Genomic DNA, 13,866 nt, shown 5'->3' with positions numbered 1-13,866 from the left:
TGCATTCTGGGACTAGTAGTTTCAGCTACTTCATCGATGATTAAGTGCCCGCAAAAATTATATATTGGCATCTAGTGGACACGTCTGGTGATGCAGTCATCATGTTAAAAAAGTATTTTAAAAAGTTTGAAGTTTCGTTTTTGCAATACATATTCTAAAAGAAGTAGGAGAAGTAGGAATCTATGTGACATCAGCGGGTTATTCCCATGATTTCCTATTGGGGAAACGGACAAAAAAATAGTCAGTGAGTAAAAGAAAAACAATGATTTTTATTGATGGAACTCAGATATTTGCATACACATACTTTGAAATATATTAACATTTACAGTATGATCTTAGATAATAGAGTGAATACAAATATGCCCTCTTCCACATACATTGGCGTACATGTGCAAGATTTACCAGAGTAGTTCTGCATTCACATGACGTACTGTATATGATACACTGGGATAACTGCACGCTTCATAAATATATACCAATATGGCCTATTTATTTCATTTGCTGAGCCACCCCCACACCCTGAGCTAACGTGGATCATAATAACGAACATAAACTCTTAAAGTGCCCGCTGAAATAATCTACAAGACGTAGCGCTTAAAATTTTTTTAAAAATCTGTGTATTTGAGAGTTTCTAATAATCGTCATTGCATGTGACTGCCTCGATTTACCAAAAAAGAAAAATAAGATTATTATGGAAAGAGGGTAAAAGAAATGTGAGGACGTGTAACTAAAACAACATAAGAAACAGAAATAGTGTAGTTTTGTTTGGGTCAAGATCATCATCATTAACAACATCGTAATGTCATGTGACTGCTTCACTTTACCAAAAAGAAAACAACAAGATTTGTCTATTATACTATACAAGAGTTTTAAAAAAATCATGTCATTGAGTTTGGGTGTCAACAGCACATGCAGACCAACATCATCATGTCATTTCACTTTACAAAAAAGAAACCAGATTTGCCAGTTATGTAGAAAAAAAATCTGTGCAATTAATCCAGATAAAAAAATAAGACATAACTTATGTGACATCTGAGCTGTGCTTGACTCATGTGACTGTGTCAGTTTATTCAAAAAAACAAAAAAACAAGACTGGCATTAGAGGGTAAAACAAAAAAGAAAATTTAAGGTTTAGTTGAGTTTGTGAACAGCACACGAAGCTGTCATGTCACATGGCTGCTTTAACTTCACCAAAAAGAAAAGAGTGTAAATGTAAGGTAAAACTCTCAGCTGTGCTTCTCATGTTCATTTATGTACACAAGTAGAAAGTTCTTTGCGCATGCGGGTACATTTCAGCTGAAGTTACAGCATTACCGTAACAGCTGATAAAAGTGTCTTTGATGTTTAATTGGGGGTAAAAATATGAAACACCGTCCTCATTCCTTCTCCGGTGTTTATGGCTAAAAATTTCTTGACGCACACGTGACAAAAACAGGACAACAGGACCACAGAGAACAAGTGTGTGTGTGTACAGTAAAGACACAAAGGTTTTGTAACGTCTCCCCAAAAGGTCAGGATGAGGGACTTCTGTGCTGCAAAGTCTGGAGATGTGCTTGCTGTTGCCACGGCGACCAAGCGCCAATAACAAGTCACAGTGTCAGGTGGCAGAGCCGGTCCAAGCCTCTATGGGGCAACATTTGATTCGGGGGACCCCATGGAATGCCATTTTTTGCGCCAGGCTTCAATGGCCGCGGCGAGTCCACGGACCTTAAGATGTATATCGAGGAAACCAAAATAAATGCTCCAATGGCTTCCACTGGGCCCTGTATTTCTGCAAATAATGTTGATTGTTGATCATTCATTGTTGATTTTTAAACAAATAAATAGAACAAGGTGACAAACCATATACAAGCAAACACAAATACTCATATTAGCAATATGTACGCACAAAACTGACATACACACAAACATAAGGACACACACACATATTCATAGGATTTACACACTCATGGGAACACACACTCACTCAGATGGGACACACATACACATGCCTGGGAGACACCCTAAACAAACACACGCGCACACACACACACAAGAAACACAAATGCACAAAATGGTAATAGTTAGCTCCTAAAGCTCAGTAAAAATGTGCAAAAGCTTTAGTTAAAGAAACACTGGAATTAAAATTTGATCCAAACATTGACCTTTTTTATGTTACTCTCGTTTTCCTCAACAGTAGTCCAAAAACAAAAAAAGAAAAATACAAATGGAAAACCAACCAGTTGAGTGTAAATTGCTCTTGTGTGCCCCCTAGTGGTCGTGGGGGTCCTTGGCAGGTGCTTAGCTAGCTTACGTCTTGGGCCGGCTCTGTCAGGTGGTGTCATGCCCCAGTGTGCTCCCCCGCCCCCGTGACGCGTTCTCTGGTCCCGCGTTTTCCCCACGGTCCCGGTCTACTTGTAGAGTAGCGGAATTTGGCTGTTGTGACAGTGGTTGCGGCTCATCTTGCTCTCTGCCGGGTACAAGTTGGACGAGTTGGAGAAGGACGGCGGTAGCGAGTGATTGTCGGCGCTCGGGTAGCCGGGCGGGGGCAGCAGGGACTTGGGGTCCGTCTGGGATAAGGGCGGCGGAAGCGCGGCGTTGTGGTTCTGGTTCTGGCCGGCGGACGGGCGGCGCCGACTGCGTAGAGCTTGTCTCTCGGCCAGCTGGTTACGCAGGGCGGACACACGCTCCTCTTTCTAAACCACAAATGACGAGGAGAAATTTTTACGGGTATGCATAATGATGACGCACTGAGAATAACACATGGGGAACACACACACACAGGACACATGGGAAACTCTCGCAAATGCACACGTGTGTCACGCACATACGATGGACACACACGGTCTGGATACATGAGAGACACACACACCCATTCACACTACAGGGGACGGACGCACTCAAGATGCGCATACAGGGACAGACACAGAGTGTAGTGTTGTGTATTGTTCTGTAGTTGCGTCGTATGGACCTCCTGTATGATCTTCTGCAGCTCCCTGTTTTCTCTCTCCAGCTGCCGCGACTTCTCCTCGTCATTGTTGTTGGTCGACGACCCCGTCTTGAGCGTGTCCTGCTGCTCTGACTGCCACTCGCCGCGCGTGATCAGACGACGCATCTGGAAGGGATGAATAAAGGAAAATGTGAATAATCGTGTATCAATAATAATTGATAGACATTGGCAATGAATTAAATTGTGAGATATCATAAAGGAAAAAAAATACCGGTTCTATTTATTGTTTACATTGTTAATTTTTTTAAATTAGTTTTTTAAAATTCAAGGAAAATATTTTTGGGGGGAGCAAACAAAGCATACTAACGTGTTTGTTTGCTGCCAGGAATTAAAATGTCAAGTAATTTATTAAACCCCCCAATTAAATAGCAAAATATAATAAAGAATAATTATAGTGGCCTGGTTATTTGGTGAGCCTATTTATTATGCATCTCATCAGCAATTTTATTTTTATCTACATTTTTATTTTATTGTTAGTTAAGCACAAAACCCTCTATACAAATGTATTAAAATTAAAAAATATATATATTCATTAAAAAGTAAAGCACTTTAATATTGAATGGCATTCTAAAGTATAACGTGTAGTAATTGGTTTGAGCCTATATATTATTTCATGACCATTTTTTTTCTTTTACAATCTTTTTAATAGAACAAATTAAGTGTAAATAAAAAATGTCATATATTAACTCATTCAATACCAGACATTTTCAGACTCTCTTTTAACCTAACATTTGCAAAGATTTGAAAAATATATATAAATAAGTTCCTGGGACTGAATGGCTGGACTGTGAAAAGACATAAATATGTCTTTGGGATTGAATGAGTGAATGAATGACACTGAGGGGTTAATTGGGACAACAAAAAAAAGCCTGTATGTACTGTCATCTGCTAAGCATTGTCTTCGAAGTTGCATTTGCCAGACATTCCTACAGATGGCAGTGTTTCCTGTAATGCTAATGCTAGTGTAGTTACTCTTGTCACCTTTGGCACAAAAAGCACCACCAGGGTGATGTAGGCCGAGAAGACGATGGCCAGGGCGGCGAAGGCGAAAGAAGCGTCCTGCTGAGAGGACAGGATCATCGTCACCGGAGCTGTGATCAGACACAGCACCTGTGGGTGGGCACAGATTGATTGAGTTCGAGCGAAGACCGCCAACAAGGCCTAAACGTGCAGACAGTAGCGGGTGACTCACCGCCACGTTGTAAATGGCCATGCCCACCGCCCTGTGGTCGTTGATTTTCTCCGTGGATACAGACTTGGTCTCGTAGGCCAGGAAGATGCCGAGTAGCAGCAGCAGACCCTTGTAGCCATAAACTACACCTGCAGGGGGCAATGTGGGACAATAAAATGTTTCTAAAAAAATCAATTTGTATCTTAAACCAATACATTTGCTCATTTTAGTGGTGTTCAATGGATTACAGTTAAAGTTAAATATGTTTCTTAAATTACAAGAACAAAATTCAGCATCTATGACTAGACTAAAACTAAGATCACTGGATTCAGAGTCCAGAGTGCTAACTATTACACCATGGAACCTTTACATGCTTAGTTTGGATGGTGTTCAATAGATTACAGTTAAAGTTAAGTATTTTACAAGAACAAAATTCAGCATCTATGACATTAGAACTAAGGTTCCACCGAGATTTGAACTCAGATCACTGGATTCAGAGTCCGAAGTGCTAACCATTACACCATGGAACCTAAAAACACTTAGGTTAGATGGTGTTCAATAGATTACATTTAGAGTTACAGTTAGAGTTAAATACCAGGAACAAAATGCTGCATATATGATATAACACCGAGTTCCACCGAGATTTGAACTCAGATTACTGGATTCAGAGTCCAGAGTGCTAACCATTACACCATGAAACCTACATTTGCATGGTGTTCGATAGATTTACAGTTAGAGTTAAGTATGGTTTCAAATTTCAGGAACACGATCTGTGTCTATGATATGACAACTAAGGTTCCACCGAGATTTGAACTGGGATCACTGGATTCAAAGTCCAGAGTGCTAACTATTACACCATGAAACCTACATTTGCATATTTGGATGATGTTCAATAGATTTACAGTTAGAGTTAAGTAAGATTTCAAATTTCAGGAACAAAATTTGTGTCTATGAGACGACAACTAAGGTTCCACTGAGATATGAACTCGGATAACTGGATTCAGAGTCCAGAGTGCTAACCATTACACCATGGAACCTATCGATGCTTTGGCTGGATGGTGTTCAATAGATTACAATTAGAGTTAAGTATGGTTTCAAATTTCAGGAACAAAATCGTGCTTCTATGATATGACAACTAAGCTTCCACCGAGATTTGAATTCGGATCACTGGATTCAAAGTCCAGAGTGCTAATCATTACACCATGAAACCTACATTTGCATATTTGGATGATGTTCAATAGATTTACAGTTAGAGATAAGTATGGTTTCAAATTTCAGGAACAAAACTTGTGTCTATGATATGACAACTAAGGTTCCACTGAGATTTGAACTCGGATTCCTGGATTCAGAGTCCAGAGTGCTAACCATTACACCATTGAACCTATCGATGCTTTGGCTGGATGGTGTTCAATAGATTACAGTTAGAGTTAAGTATGGTTTCAAATTTCAGGAACAAAATTGTGCTTCTGTGATATGACAACTAAGGTTCCACCAAGATTTGAACTCAGACTACTGGATTCAGAGCCCAGCGTAATAACCATTAGACCAAGGAACCTGTCTATGCTTTAGATGGATGGTTTTCAATAGATTACAGTTAGAGTTAAGTATGGTTTCAAATTTCAGGAACAAAAGTCTGTGTATATGATATGACAACTAAGGTTCCACCGAGACTTGAACTCAGATTACTGGATTCAAAGTCCTGAGTGCTAACCATTACACCATGAAACCTACATTTGCATATTTGAATGGTGTTCAATAGATTACAGTAAGAGTTAAGTATGGTTTACAATTTCAGGAAGAAAATTCTGCTTCTATGATATGAGAACTAAGGCTCCACTGAGATTTGAACTCGGATTACTGGATTCAGAGTGCAGAGTCCTAACCATTACACCATGGAACCTATCTATGGTTTAGATGGATGGTGTTCAATAGATTACAGTTAGATCTTAGTATGGTTTCAAATTTCAGGAACAAAGTTCTGCTTCTATCATACAACAACTGAAGTCCCACCGAGATTTGAACTCAGATCACTGGATTCAAAGTCCAGAGTGCTAACCATTACACCATGAAACCTACATTTGCATATTTGGATGGTGTTCAATAGATTTACAGTTAGAGTTAAGTATGGTTTCAAACTTCAGGAACACAATCTGTGTCTATGATACGACAACTAAGGTTCCACCGAGATATGAACTCAGATTACTGGATTCAGAGTCCAGAGTGCTAACCATTACACCATGGAACCTATCGATGCTCCGGCTGGATGGTGTTCAATAGATTACAGTTAGAGTTAAGTATGGTTTCAAATTTCAGGAACAAAATTGTGCTTCTATCATACAACAACTGAGGTCCCACCGAGATTTGAACTCGGAGCACTGGATTCAAAGTCCAGAGTGCTAACCATTGCACCATGAAACCTACATTTGCATCTTGAGATGGTGTTCAATAGATTTACAGTTAGAGTTAAGTATGGTTTCAAGTTTCAGGAAGAAAATTCTGCTTCTATGATATGACAACTAAGGTTCCACCGAGATTTGAACTCGGATTACTGGATTCAGAGTCCAGAGTGCTAACCATTACACCATGGAACCTATCTATGGTTTTGATGGATGGTGTTTAATAGATTACAGTTAGATCTTAGTATGGTTTCAAATTTCAGGAACAAAATTCTGCTTCTATCATACAACAACTGAAGTCCCACCGAGATTTGAACTCAGATCGCTGGATTCAAAGTCCAGAGTGCTAACCATTACACCATGAAACCTACATTTGTATATTTGGATGGTGTTCAATAGATTTACAGTTAGAGTTAAGTATGGTTTCAAATTTCAGGAACAAAATTTGTGTCTATGATATGACAACTAAGGTTCCACCGAGATTTGAACTCGGATTACTGGATTCAGAGTCTAGAGTGCTAACCATTACACCATGGAACCTATCAATGCTTTGGCTGGATGGTGCTCAATAGATTACAGTTAGAGTTAAGAATGGTTTCAAATTTCAGGAACACATTCTGTGTCTATGATATGACAATTAAGGTTCCACTGAGATTTGAACTCTGATTACTGGATTCAGAGTCCAGAGTGCTAACCACTACACCATGGAACCTATCTATGGTTTGGATGGATGGTGTTCAATAGATCTAGAGTTAGAGCTTAGTATGGTTTCAAATTTCAGGAAAAAAAATTCTGCTTCTATCATACAACAACTGAGGTCCCACCGAGATTTGAACTCGGATCACTGGATTCAAAGTCCAGAGTGCTAACCATTACACCATGAAACCTACATTTGCATGTTTGGATGGTGTTCAATAGATTTACAGTTAGAGTTAAGTAAGATTTGAAGTCGGATTACTGGATTCAGAGTCCAGAATGCTAACCATTACACCATGGAACCTATCGATGCTATGGCAGGATGGTGTTCAATAGATTACAGTTAGAGTTAAGTATGGTTTCAAATTTCAGGAACAAAATTCTGCTTCTATGATATGACAACTAAGGTTCCACTGAGATTTGAACGCGGATCACTGGATTCAAAGTCCAGAGTGCTAACCATTACACCATGAAAACTACATTTGCATGTTTGGATGATGTTCAATAGATTTACAATTAGAGTTAAGTATGGTTTCAAATTTCAGGAACAAAATTTTTGTCTATGATATAACAACTAAGGTTCCATTGAGATTTGAACTCCGATTACTGGATTCAGAGTCCAGAGTGCTAACCATTACACCATGGAACCTATCTATGGTCTGGATGGATGGTGTTCAATAGATTTACAGTTAGAGTTTAGTATGGTTTCAAATATCAGGAAAAAAAATTCTGCTTCTATCATACAACAACTGAGGACCCACTGAGATTTGAACTCGGATCACTGGATTCAAAGTCCAGAGTGCTAACCATTACACCATGAAACCTACATTTGCATATTTGGATGGTGTTCAACAGATTTACAGTTAGAGTTAAGTATGGTTTCAAATTTCAGGAACACGATCTGTGTCTATGATATGACAACTAAGGTTCCACCGAGATTTGAACTCGGCTTACTGGATTCAGAGTCCAGAGTGCTAACCATTACACCATGGAACCTATCTATGGTTTGGCTGGATGGTGTTCAAACAAAATTTGTCTATGATATGACAATCAGGAACAAACCGTTACACCATGGAACCTATTGACTCTACGGTTGGATGGTGTTCAATAGATTACAGTTAGAGTTAAGTATGGTTTCAAATTTCAGGAACAAAATTGTGCTTCTATGATAAGACAACTAAGGTCCCACTGAGATTTGAACTCAAATCACTGGATTCAAAGTCCAGAGTGCTAACCATTACACCATGAAACCTACATTTGTGCATTTTGATGGTGTTCAATAGATTTACAGCTAGAGTTAAGTAAGATTTGAAATCAGATTACTGGATTCAGAGTCCAGAGTGCTAACCATTACACCATGGAACCTATCGATGCTGTGGCTGGATGGTGTTCAATAGATTTACAGTTAGAGTTAAGTATGGTTTCAAATTTCAGGAACAAAATCTGTGTCTATGATATGAAAACTAAGGTTCCACCGAGATTTGAACTCGGATTACTGGATTCAGAGTCCAGAGTGCTAACCATTACACCATGGAACCTATTGACTCTATGGCTGGATGGTGTTCAATAGATTACAGTTAGAGTTAAGTATGGTTTCAAATTTCTGGAACGAAATCAGTGTCTATCATATGACAACTAAGGTTCCACCGAGATTTGAACTCGGATCACTGGATTCAAAGTCCAGAGTGCTAACCATTACACCATGAAACCTACATTTGCTTAGGTGGATGGTGTTCAATAGATTTACAGTTAGAGTTAAGTATGGTTTCAAATTTCAGGAACAAAGTCTGTGTCTATCATGTGACAACTAAGGTTCCACCGAGATTTGAACTCAGATCACTGGATTCAAAGTCCAGAGTGCTAACCATTACACCATGAAACCTACATTTGCATATTTGGATGGTGTTGAATGGATTACAGTTGGAGTTAAGTATGATTTCAAATTTCAGGAACAAAATTTTTGTCTATGATATAACAACTAAGGTTCCACCGAGATTTGAACTCAGACTACTGGATTCAGAGTCCAGAGTGCTAACCATTACACCATGGAACCTACCTATGGTTTGGATGGATGGTGTTCAATAGATTTACAGTTAGAGTTTAGTATGGTTTCAAATTCCAGGAAAAAAAATTCTGCTTCTATCATACAACAACTGAGGACCCACTGAGATTTGAACTCGGATCACTGGATTCAAAGTCCAGAGTGCTAACCATTACACCATGAAACCTACATTTGCATATTTGGATGGTGTTCAACAGATTTACAGTTAGAGTTAAGTATGGTTCCAAATTTCAGGAACACGATCTGTGTCTATGATATGACAACTAAGGTTCCACCGAGATTTTAACTCGGATTACTGGATTCAGAGTCCAGAGTGCTAACCATTACACCATGGAACCTATCTATGGTTTGGCTGGATGGTGTTCAAACAAAATTTGTGTCTATGATATGACAATCAGGAACAAACCGTTACACCATGGAACCTATTGACTCTACGGTTGGATGGTGTTCAATAGATTACAGTTACAGTTAAGTATGGTTTCAAATTTCAGGAACAAAATCTGTGTCTGTGATATGACAACTAAGGCTCTACCGAGATTTGAACTCGGATTACTGGATTCAGAGTCCAGAGTGCTAACCATTACACCATGGAACCTATCGATGCTGTGGCTGGATGGTGTTCAATAGATTTACAGTTAGAGTTAAGTATGGTTTCAAATTTCAGGAACAAAATCTGTGTCTATGATATGAAAACTAAGGTTCCACCGAGATTTGAACTCGGATTACTGGATTCAGAGTCCAGAGTGCTAACCATTACACCATGGAACCTATTGACTCTATGGCTGGATGGTGTTCAATAGATTACAGTTAGAGTTAAGTATGGTTTCAAATTTCTGGAACGAAATCAGTGTCTATCATATGGCAACTAAGGTTCCACCGAGATTTGAACTCGGATCACTGGATTCAAAGTCCAGAGTGCTAACCATTACACCATGAAACCTACATTTGCTTAGGTGGATGGTGTTCAATAGATTTACAGTTAGAGTTAAGTATGGTTTCAAATTTCAGGAACAAAGTCTGTGTCTATCATGTGACAACTAAGGTTCCACCGAGATTTGAACTCAGATCACTGGATTCAAAGTCCAGAGTGCTAACCATTACACCATGAAACCTACATTTGCATATTTGGATGGTGTTGAATGGATTACAGTTGGAGTTAAGTATGATTTCAAATTTCAGGAACAAAATTTTTGTCTATGATATAACAACTAAGGTTCCACCGAGATTTGAACTCAGACTACTGGATTCAGAGTCCAGAGTGCTAACCATTACACCATGGAACCTACCTATGGTTTGGATGGATGGTGTTCAATAGATTTACAGTTAGAGTTTAGTATGGTTTCAAATTCCAGGAAAAAAAATTCTGCTTCTATCATACAACAACTGAGGACCCACTGAGATTTGAACTCGGATCACTGGATTCAAAGTCCAGAGTGCTAACCATTACACCATGAAACCTACATTTGCATATTTGGATGGTGTTCAACAGATTTACAGTTAGAGTTAAGTATGGTTCCAAATTTCAGGAACACGATCTGTGTCTATGATATGACAACTAAGGTTCCACCGAGATTTTAACTCGGATTACTGGATTCAGAGTCCAGAGTGCTAACCATTACACCATGGAACCTATCTATGGTTTGGCTGGATGGTGTTCAAACAAAATTTGTGTCTATGATATGACAATCAGGAACAAACCGTTACACCATGGAACCTATTGACTCTACGGTTGGATGGTGTTCAATAGATTACAGTTACAGTTAAGTATGGTTTCAAATTTCAGGAACAAAATCTGTGTCTGTGATATGACAACTAAGGCTCTACCGAGATTTGAACTCGGATTACTGGATTCAGAGTCCAGAGTGCTAACCATTACACCATGGAACCTATCCATGCTGTGGCTGGATGGTGTTCAATAGATTTACAGTTAGAGTTAAGTATGGTTTCAAATTTCAGGAACAAAATCTGTGTCTATGATATGACAACTAAGGTTCCACCGAGATTTGAACTCGGATTACTGGATTCAGAGTCCAGAGTGCTAACCATTACACCATGGAACCTATCGACTCTATGGCTGGATGGTGTTCAATAGATTACAGTTAGAGTTAAGTATGGTTTCAAATTTCTGGAACGAAATCAGTGTCTATCATATGACAACTAAGGTTCCACCGAGATTTGAACTCGGATCACTGGATTCAAAGTCCAGAGTGCTAACCATTACACCATGAAACCTACACTTGCTTAGGTGGATGGTGTTCAATAGATTTACAGTTAGAGTTAAGTATGGTTTCAAATTTCAGGAACAGAATCTGTGTCTATCATGTGACAACTAAGGTTCCACCGAGATTTGAACACAGATCACTGGATTCAAAGTCCAGAGTGCTAACCATTACACCAAGAAACCTACATTTGCATACTTGGATGGTGTTGAATGGATTACAGTTGGAGTTAAGTATGGTTTCAAATTTCAGGAACAAAATTTTTGTCTATGATATAACAACTAAGGTTCCACTGAGATTTGAACTCCGATTACTGGATTCAGAGTCCAGAGTGCTAACCATTACACCATGGAACCTATCTATGGTCTGGATGGATGGTGTTCAATAGATTTACAGTTAGAGTTTAGTATGGTTTCAAATATCAGGAAAAAAAATTCTGCTTCTATCATACAACAACTGAGGACCCACTGAGATTTGAACTCGGATCACTGGATTCAAAGTCCAGAGTGCTAACCATTACACCATGAAACCTACATTTGCATATTTGGATGGTGTTCAACAGATTTACAGTTAGAGTTAAGTATGGTTTCAAATTTCAGGAACACGATCTGTGTCTATGATATGACAACTAAGGTTCCACCGAGATTTGAACTCGGATTACTGGATTCAGAGTCCAGAGTGCTAACCATTACACCATGGAACCTATCTATGGTTTGGCTGGATGGTGTTCAAACAAAATTTGTGTCTATGATATGACAATCGAACAAACCGTTACACCATGGAACCTATTGACTCTACGGTTGGATGGTGTTCAATAGATTACAGTTAGAGTTAAGTATGGTTTCAAATTTCAGGAACAAAATTGTGCCTCTATGATAAGACAACTAAGGTCCCACTGAGATTTGAACTCAAATCACTGGATTCAAAGTCCAGAGTGCTAACCATTACACCATGAAAGCTACATTTTTGCATTTTGATGGTGTTCAATAGATTTACAGTTAGAGTTAAGTAAGATTTGAAATCGGATTACTGGATTCAGAGTCCAGAGTGCTAACCATTACACCATGGAACCTATCGATGCTGTGGCTGGATGGTGTTCAATAGATTTACAGTTAGAGTTAAGTATGGTTTCAAATTTCAGGAACAAAATCTGTGTCTATGATATGACAACTAAGGTTCCACCGAGATTTGAACTCAGATTACTGGATTCAGAGTCCAGAGTGCTAACCATTACACCATGGAACCTATTGACTCTATGGCTGGATGGTGTTCAATAGATTACAGTTAGAGTTAAGTATGGTTTCAAATTTCTGGAACGAAATCAGTGTCTATCATATGACAACTAAGGTTCCACCGAGATTTGAACTCGGATCACTGGATTCAAAGTCCAGAGTGCTAACCATTACACCATGAAACCTACATTTGCTTACGTGGATGGTGTTCAATAGATTTACAGTTAGAGTTAAGTATGGTTTCAAATTTCAGGAACAAAATCTGTGTCTATCATGTGACAACTAAGGTTCCACCGAGATTTGAACTCAGATCACTGGATTCAAAGTCCAGAGTGCTAACCATTACACCATGAAACCTACATTTGCATATTTGGATGGTGTTGAATGGATTACAGTTGGAGTTAAGTATGATTTCAAATTTCAGGAACAAAATTTTTGTCTATGATATAACAACTAAGGTTCCACCGAGATTTGAACTCAGACTACTGGATTCAGAGTCCAGAGTGCTAACCATTACACCATGGAACCTATCTATGGTTTGGATGGATGGTGTTCAATAGATTTACAGTTAGAGTTTAGTATGGTTTCAAATTCCAGGAAAAAAAATTCTGCTTCTATCATACAACAACTGAGGACCCACTGAGATTTGAACTCGGATCACTGGATTCAAAGTCCAGAGTGCTAACCATTACACCATGAAACCTACATTTGCATATTTGGATGGTGTTCAACAGATTTACAGTTAGAGTTAAGTATGGTTCCAAATTTCAGGAACACGATCTGTGTCTATGATATGACAACTAAGGTTCCACCGAGATTTTAACTCGGATTACTGGATTCAGAGTGCAGAGTGCTAACCATTACACCATGGAACCTATCTATGGTTTGGCTGGATGGTGTTCAAACAAAATTTGTGTCTATGATATGACAATCAGGAACAAACCGTTACACCATGGAACCTATTGACTCTACGGTTGGATGGTGTTCAATAGATTACAGTTACAGTTAAGTATGGTTTCAAATTACAGGAACAAAATCTGAGTCTATGATATACAACTAAGGTTCCACTGAGATTTGAACGCGAATCACTGGATTCAAAGT

General features: G+C 38.9%; 1 protein-coding gene and 37 non-coding genes across 42 annotated transcripts in view; all 38 read right to left on the bottom strand.

Moving 5' to 3' along the window:
* Positions 1 to 249: 249 nt before the first annotated feature.
* The window catches only part of gabbr1a (gamma-aminobutyric acid (GABA) B receptor, 1a), a 72,844-nt gene continuing 59,227 nt past the window's right edge, over positions 250 to 13,866 (bottom strand). For all 5 annotated transcript variants that reach the window (XM_086038242.1, XM_086038243.1, XM_086038239.1 and 2 more), the window contains 4 exons: positions 4,182 to 4,309; positions 3,971 to 4,099; positions 2,951 to 3,094; positions 250 to 2,675 (listed from right to left, as the gene is read on the bottom strand). In XM_086038242.1, coding sequence (XP_085894368.1) covers positions 2,391 to 2,675; positions 2,951 to 3,094; positions 3,971 to 4,099; positions 4,182 to 4,309 — 686 coding nt within the window. In that variant the 3' untranslated portion in view covers positions 250 to 2,390. The remainder of the gene's footprint in view (positions 2,676 to 2,950; positions 3,095 to 3,970; positions 4,100 to 4,181; positions 4,310 to 13,866) is intronic.
* Positions 4,619 to 4,690, bottom strand: trnaq-cug (transfer RNA glutamine (anticodon CUG)). The gene has a single exon. It is a non-coding gene; the product is annotated as a tRNA-Gln (tRNA).
* On the bottom strand, positions 4,790 to 4,861 carry trnaq-cug (transfer RNA glutamine (anticodon CUG)). Its single transcript has one exon. It is a non-coding gene; the product is annotated as a tRNA-Gln (tRNA).
* trnaq-uug (transfer RNA glutamine (anticodon UUG)) lies at positions 6,162 to 6,233 on the bottom strand. The gene has a single exon. It is a non-coding gene; the product is annotated as a tRNA-Gln (tRNA).
* trnaq-cug (transfer RNA glutamine (anticodon CUG)) lies at positions 6,334 to 6,405 on the bottom strand. The gene has a single exon. It is a non-coding gene; the product is annotated as a tRNA-Gln (tRNA).
* trnaq-uug (transfer RNA glutamine (anticodon UUG)) lies at positions 6,507 to 6,578 on the bottom strand. Its single transcript has one exon. It is a non-coding gene; the product is annotated as a tRNA-Gln (tRNA).
* On the bottom strand, positions 6,680 to 6,751 carry trnaq-cug (transfer RNA glutamine (anticodon CUG)). The gene has a single exon. It is a non-coding gene; the product is annotated as a tRNA-Gln (tRNA).
* On the bottom strand, positions 6,853 to 6,924 carry trnaq-uug (transfer RNA glutamine (anticodon UUG)). The gene has a single exon. It is a non-coding gene; the product is annotated as a tRNA-Gln (tRNA).
* Positions 7,025 to 7,096, bottom strand: trnaq-cug (transfer RNA glutamine (anticodon CUG)). Its single transcript has one exon. It is a non-coding gene; the product is annotated as a tRNA-Gln (tRNA).
* On the bottom strand, positions 7,197 to 7,268 carry trnaq-cug (transfer RNA glutamine (anticodon CUG)). Its single transcript has one exon. It is a non-coding gene; the product is annotated as a tRNA-Gln (tRNA).
* On the bottom strand, positions 7,372 to 7,443 carry trnaq-uug (transfer RNA glutamine (anticodon UUG)). The gene has a single exon. It is a non-coding gene; the product is annotated as a tRNA-Gln (tRNA).
* trnaq-uug (transfer RNA glutamine (anticodon UUG)) lies at positions 8,005 to 8,076 on the bottom strand. Its single transcript has one exon. It is a non-coding gene; the product is annotated as a tRNA-Gln (tRNA).
* On the bottom strand, positions 8,177 to 8,248 carry trnaq-cug (transfer RNA glutamine (anticodon CUG)). Its single transcript has one exon. It is a non-coding gene; the product is annotated as a tRNA-Gln (tRNA).
* trnaq-uug (transfer RNA glutamine (anticodon UUG)) lies at positions 8,433 to 8,504 on the bottom strand. Its single transcript has one exon. It is a non-coding gene; the product is annotated as a tRNA-Gln (tRNA).
* Positions 8,719 to 8,790, bottom strand: trnaq-cug (transfer RNA glutamine (anticodon CUG)). The gene has a single exon. It is a non-coding gene; the product is annotated as a tRNA-Gln (tRNA).
* On the bottom strand, positions 8,891 to 8,962 carry trnaq-uug (transfer RNA glutamine (anticodon UUG)). The gene has a single exon. It is a non-coding gene; the product is annotated as a tRNA-Gln (tRNA).
* trnaq-uug (transfer RNA glutamine (anticodon UUG)) lies at positions 9,063 to 9,134 on the bottom strand. Its single transcript has one exon. It is a non-coding gene; the product is annotated as a tRNA-Gln (tRNA).
* trnaq-cug (transfer RNA glutamine (anticodon CUG)) lies at positions 9,234 to 9,305 on the bottom strand. Its single transcript has one exon. It is a non-coding gene; the product is annotated as a tRNA-Gln (tRNA).
* Positions 9,409 to 9,480, bottom strand: trnaq-uug (transfer RNA glutamine (anticodon UUG)). The gene has a single exon. It is a non-coding gene; the product is annotated as a tRNA-Gln (tRNA).
* Positions 9,581 to 9,652, bottom strand: trnaq-cug (transfer RNA glutamine (anticodon CUG)). Its single transcript has one exon. It is a non-coding gene; the product is annotated as a tRNA-Gln (tRNA).
* trnaq-cug (transfer RNA glutamine (anticodon CUG)) lies at positions 9,838 to 9,909 on the bottom strand. The gene has a single exon. It is a non-coding gene; the product is annotated as a tRNA-Gln (tRNA).
* trnaq-cug (transfer RNA glutamine (anticodon CUG)) lies at positions 10,011 to 10,082 on the bottom strand. Its single transcript has one exon. It is a non-coding gene; the product is annotated as a tRNA-Gln (tRNA).
* Positions 10,183 to 10,254, bottom strand: trnaq-uug (transfer RNA glutamine (anticodon UUG)). The gene has a single exon. It is a non-coding gene; the product is annotated as a tRNA-Gln (tRNA).
* Positions 10,355 to 10,426, bottom strand: trnaq-uug (transfer RNA glutamine (anticodon UUG)). Its single transcript has one exon. It is a non-coding gene; the product is annotated as a tRNA-Gln (tRNA).
* On the bottom strand, positions 10,526 to 10,597 carry trnaq-cug (transfer RNA glutamine (anticodon CUG)). Its single transcript has one exon. It is a non-coding gene; the product is annotated as a tRNA-Gln (tRNA).
* On the bottom strand, positions 10,701 to 10,772 carry trnaq-uug (transfer RNA glutamine (anticodon UUG)). Its single transcript has one exon. It is a non-coding gene; the product is annotated as a tRNA-Gln (tRNA).
* trnaq-cug (transfer RNA glutamine (anticodon CUG)) lies at positions 10,873 to 10,944 on the bottom strand. The gene has a single exon. It is a non-coding gene; the product is annotated as a tRNA-Gln (tRNA).
* trnaq-cug (transfer RNA glutamine (anticodon CUG)) lies at positions 11,130 to 11,201 on the bottom strand. Its single transcript has one exon. It is a non-coding gene; the product is annotated as a tRNA-Gln (tRNA).
* On the bottom strand, positions 11,303 to 11,374 carry trnaq-cug (transfer RNA glutamine (anticodon CUG)). Its single transcript has one exon. It is a non-coding gene; the product is annotated as a tRNA-Gln (tRNA).
* trnaq-uug (transfer RNA glutamine (anticodon UUG)) lies at positions 11,475 to 11,546 on the bottom strand. Its single transcript has one exon. It is a non-coding gene; the product is annotated as a tRNA-Gln (tRNA).
* On the bottom strand, positions 11,818 to 11,889 carry trnaq-cug (transfer RNA glutamine (anticodon CUG)). Its single transcript has one exon. It is a non-coding gene; the product is annotated as a tRNA-Gln (tRNA).
* Positions 11,993 to 12,064, bottom strand: trnaq-uug (transfer RNA glutamine (anticodon UUG)). The gene has a single exon. It is a non-coding gene; the product is annotated as a tRNA-Gln (tRNA).
* trnaq-cug (transfer RNA glutamine (anticodon CUG)) lies at positions 12,165 to 12,236 on the bottom strand. The gene has a single exon. It is a non-coding gene; the product is annotated as a tRNA-Gln (tRNA).
* Positions 12,707 to 12,778, bottom strand: trnaq-cug (transfer RNA glutamine (anticodon CUG)). The gene has a single exon. It is a non-coding gene; the product is annotated as a tRNA-Gln (tRNA).
* Positions 12,879 to 12,950, bottom strand: trnaq-uug (transfer RNA glutamine (anticodon UUG)). Its single transcript has one exon. It is a non-coding gene; the product is annotated as a tRNA-Gln (tRNA).
* Positions 13,051 to 13,122, bottom strand: trnaq-uug (transfer RNA glutamine (anticodon UUG)). Its single transcript has one exon. It is a non-coding gene; the product is annotated as a tRNA-Gln (tRNA).
* On the bottom strand, positions 13,222 to 13,293 carry trnaq-cug (transfer RNA glutamine (anticodon CUG)). The gene has a single exon. It is a non-coding gene; the product is annotated as a tRNA-Gln (tRNA).
* Positions 13,397 to 13,468, bottom strand: trnaq-uug (transfer RNA glutamine (anticodon UUG)). Its single transcript has one exon. It is a non-coding gene; the product is annotated as a tRNA-Gln (tRNA).

The sequence above is a fragment of the Filicampus tigris genome, chromosome 8, assembly GCF_054856515.1.
Source record: "Filicampus tigris isolate MCC_2025a chromosome 8, RoL_Ftig_1.0, whole genome shotgun sequence".
NCBI classification, from domain to species: domain Eukaryota; kingdom Metazoa; phylum Chordata; class Actinopteri; order Syngnathiformes; family Syngnathidae; genus Filicampus; species Filicampus tigris.
The sequence above is the reverse complement of the archived record's forward strand: the minus strand, read 5'-3'. Positions and strand labels throughout refer to the sequence as shown.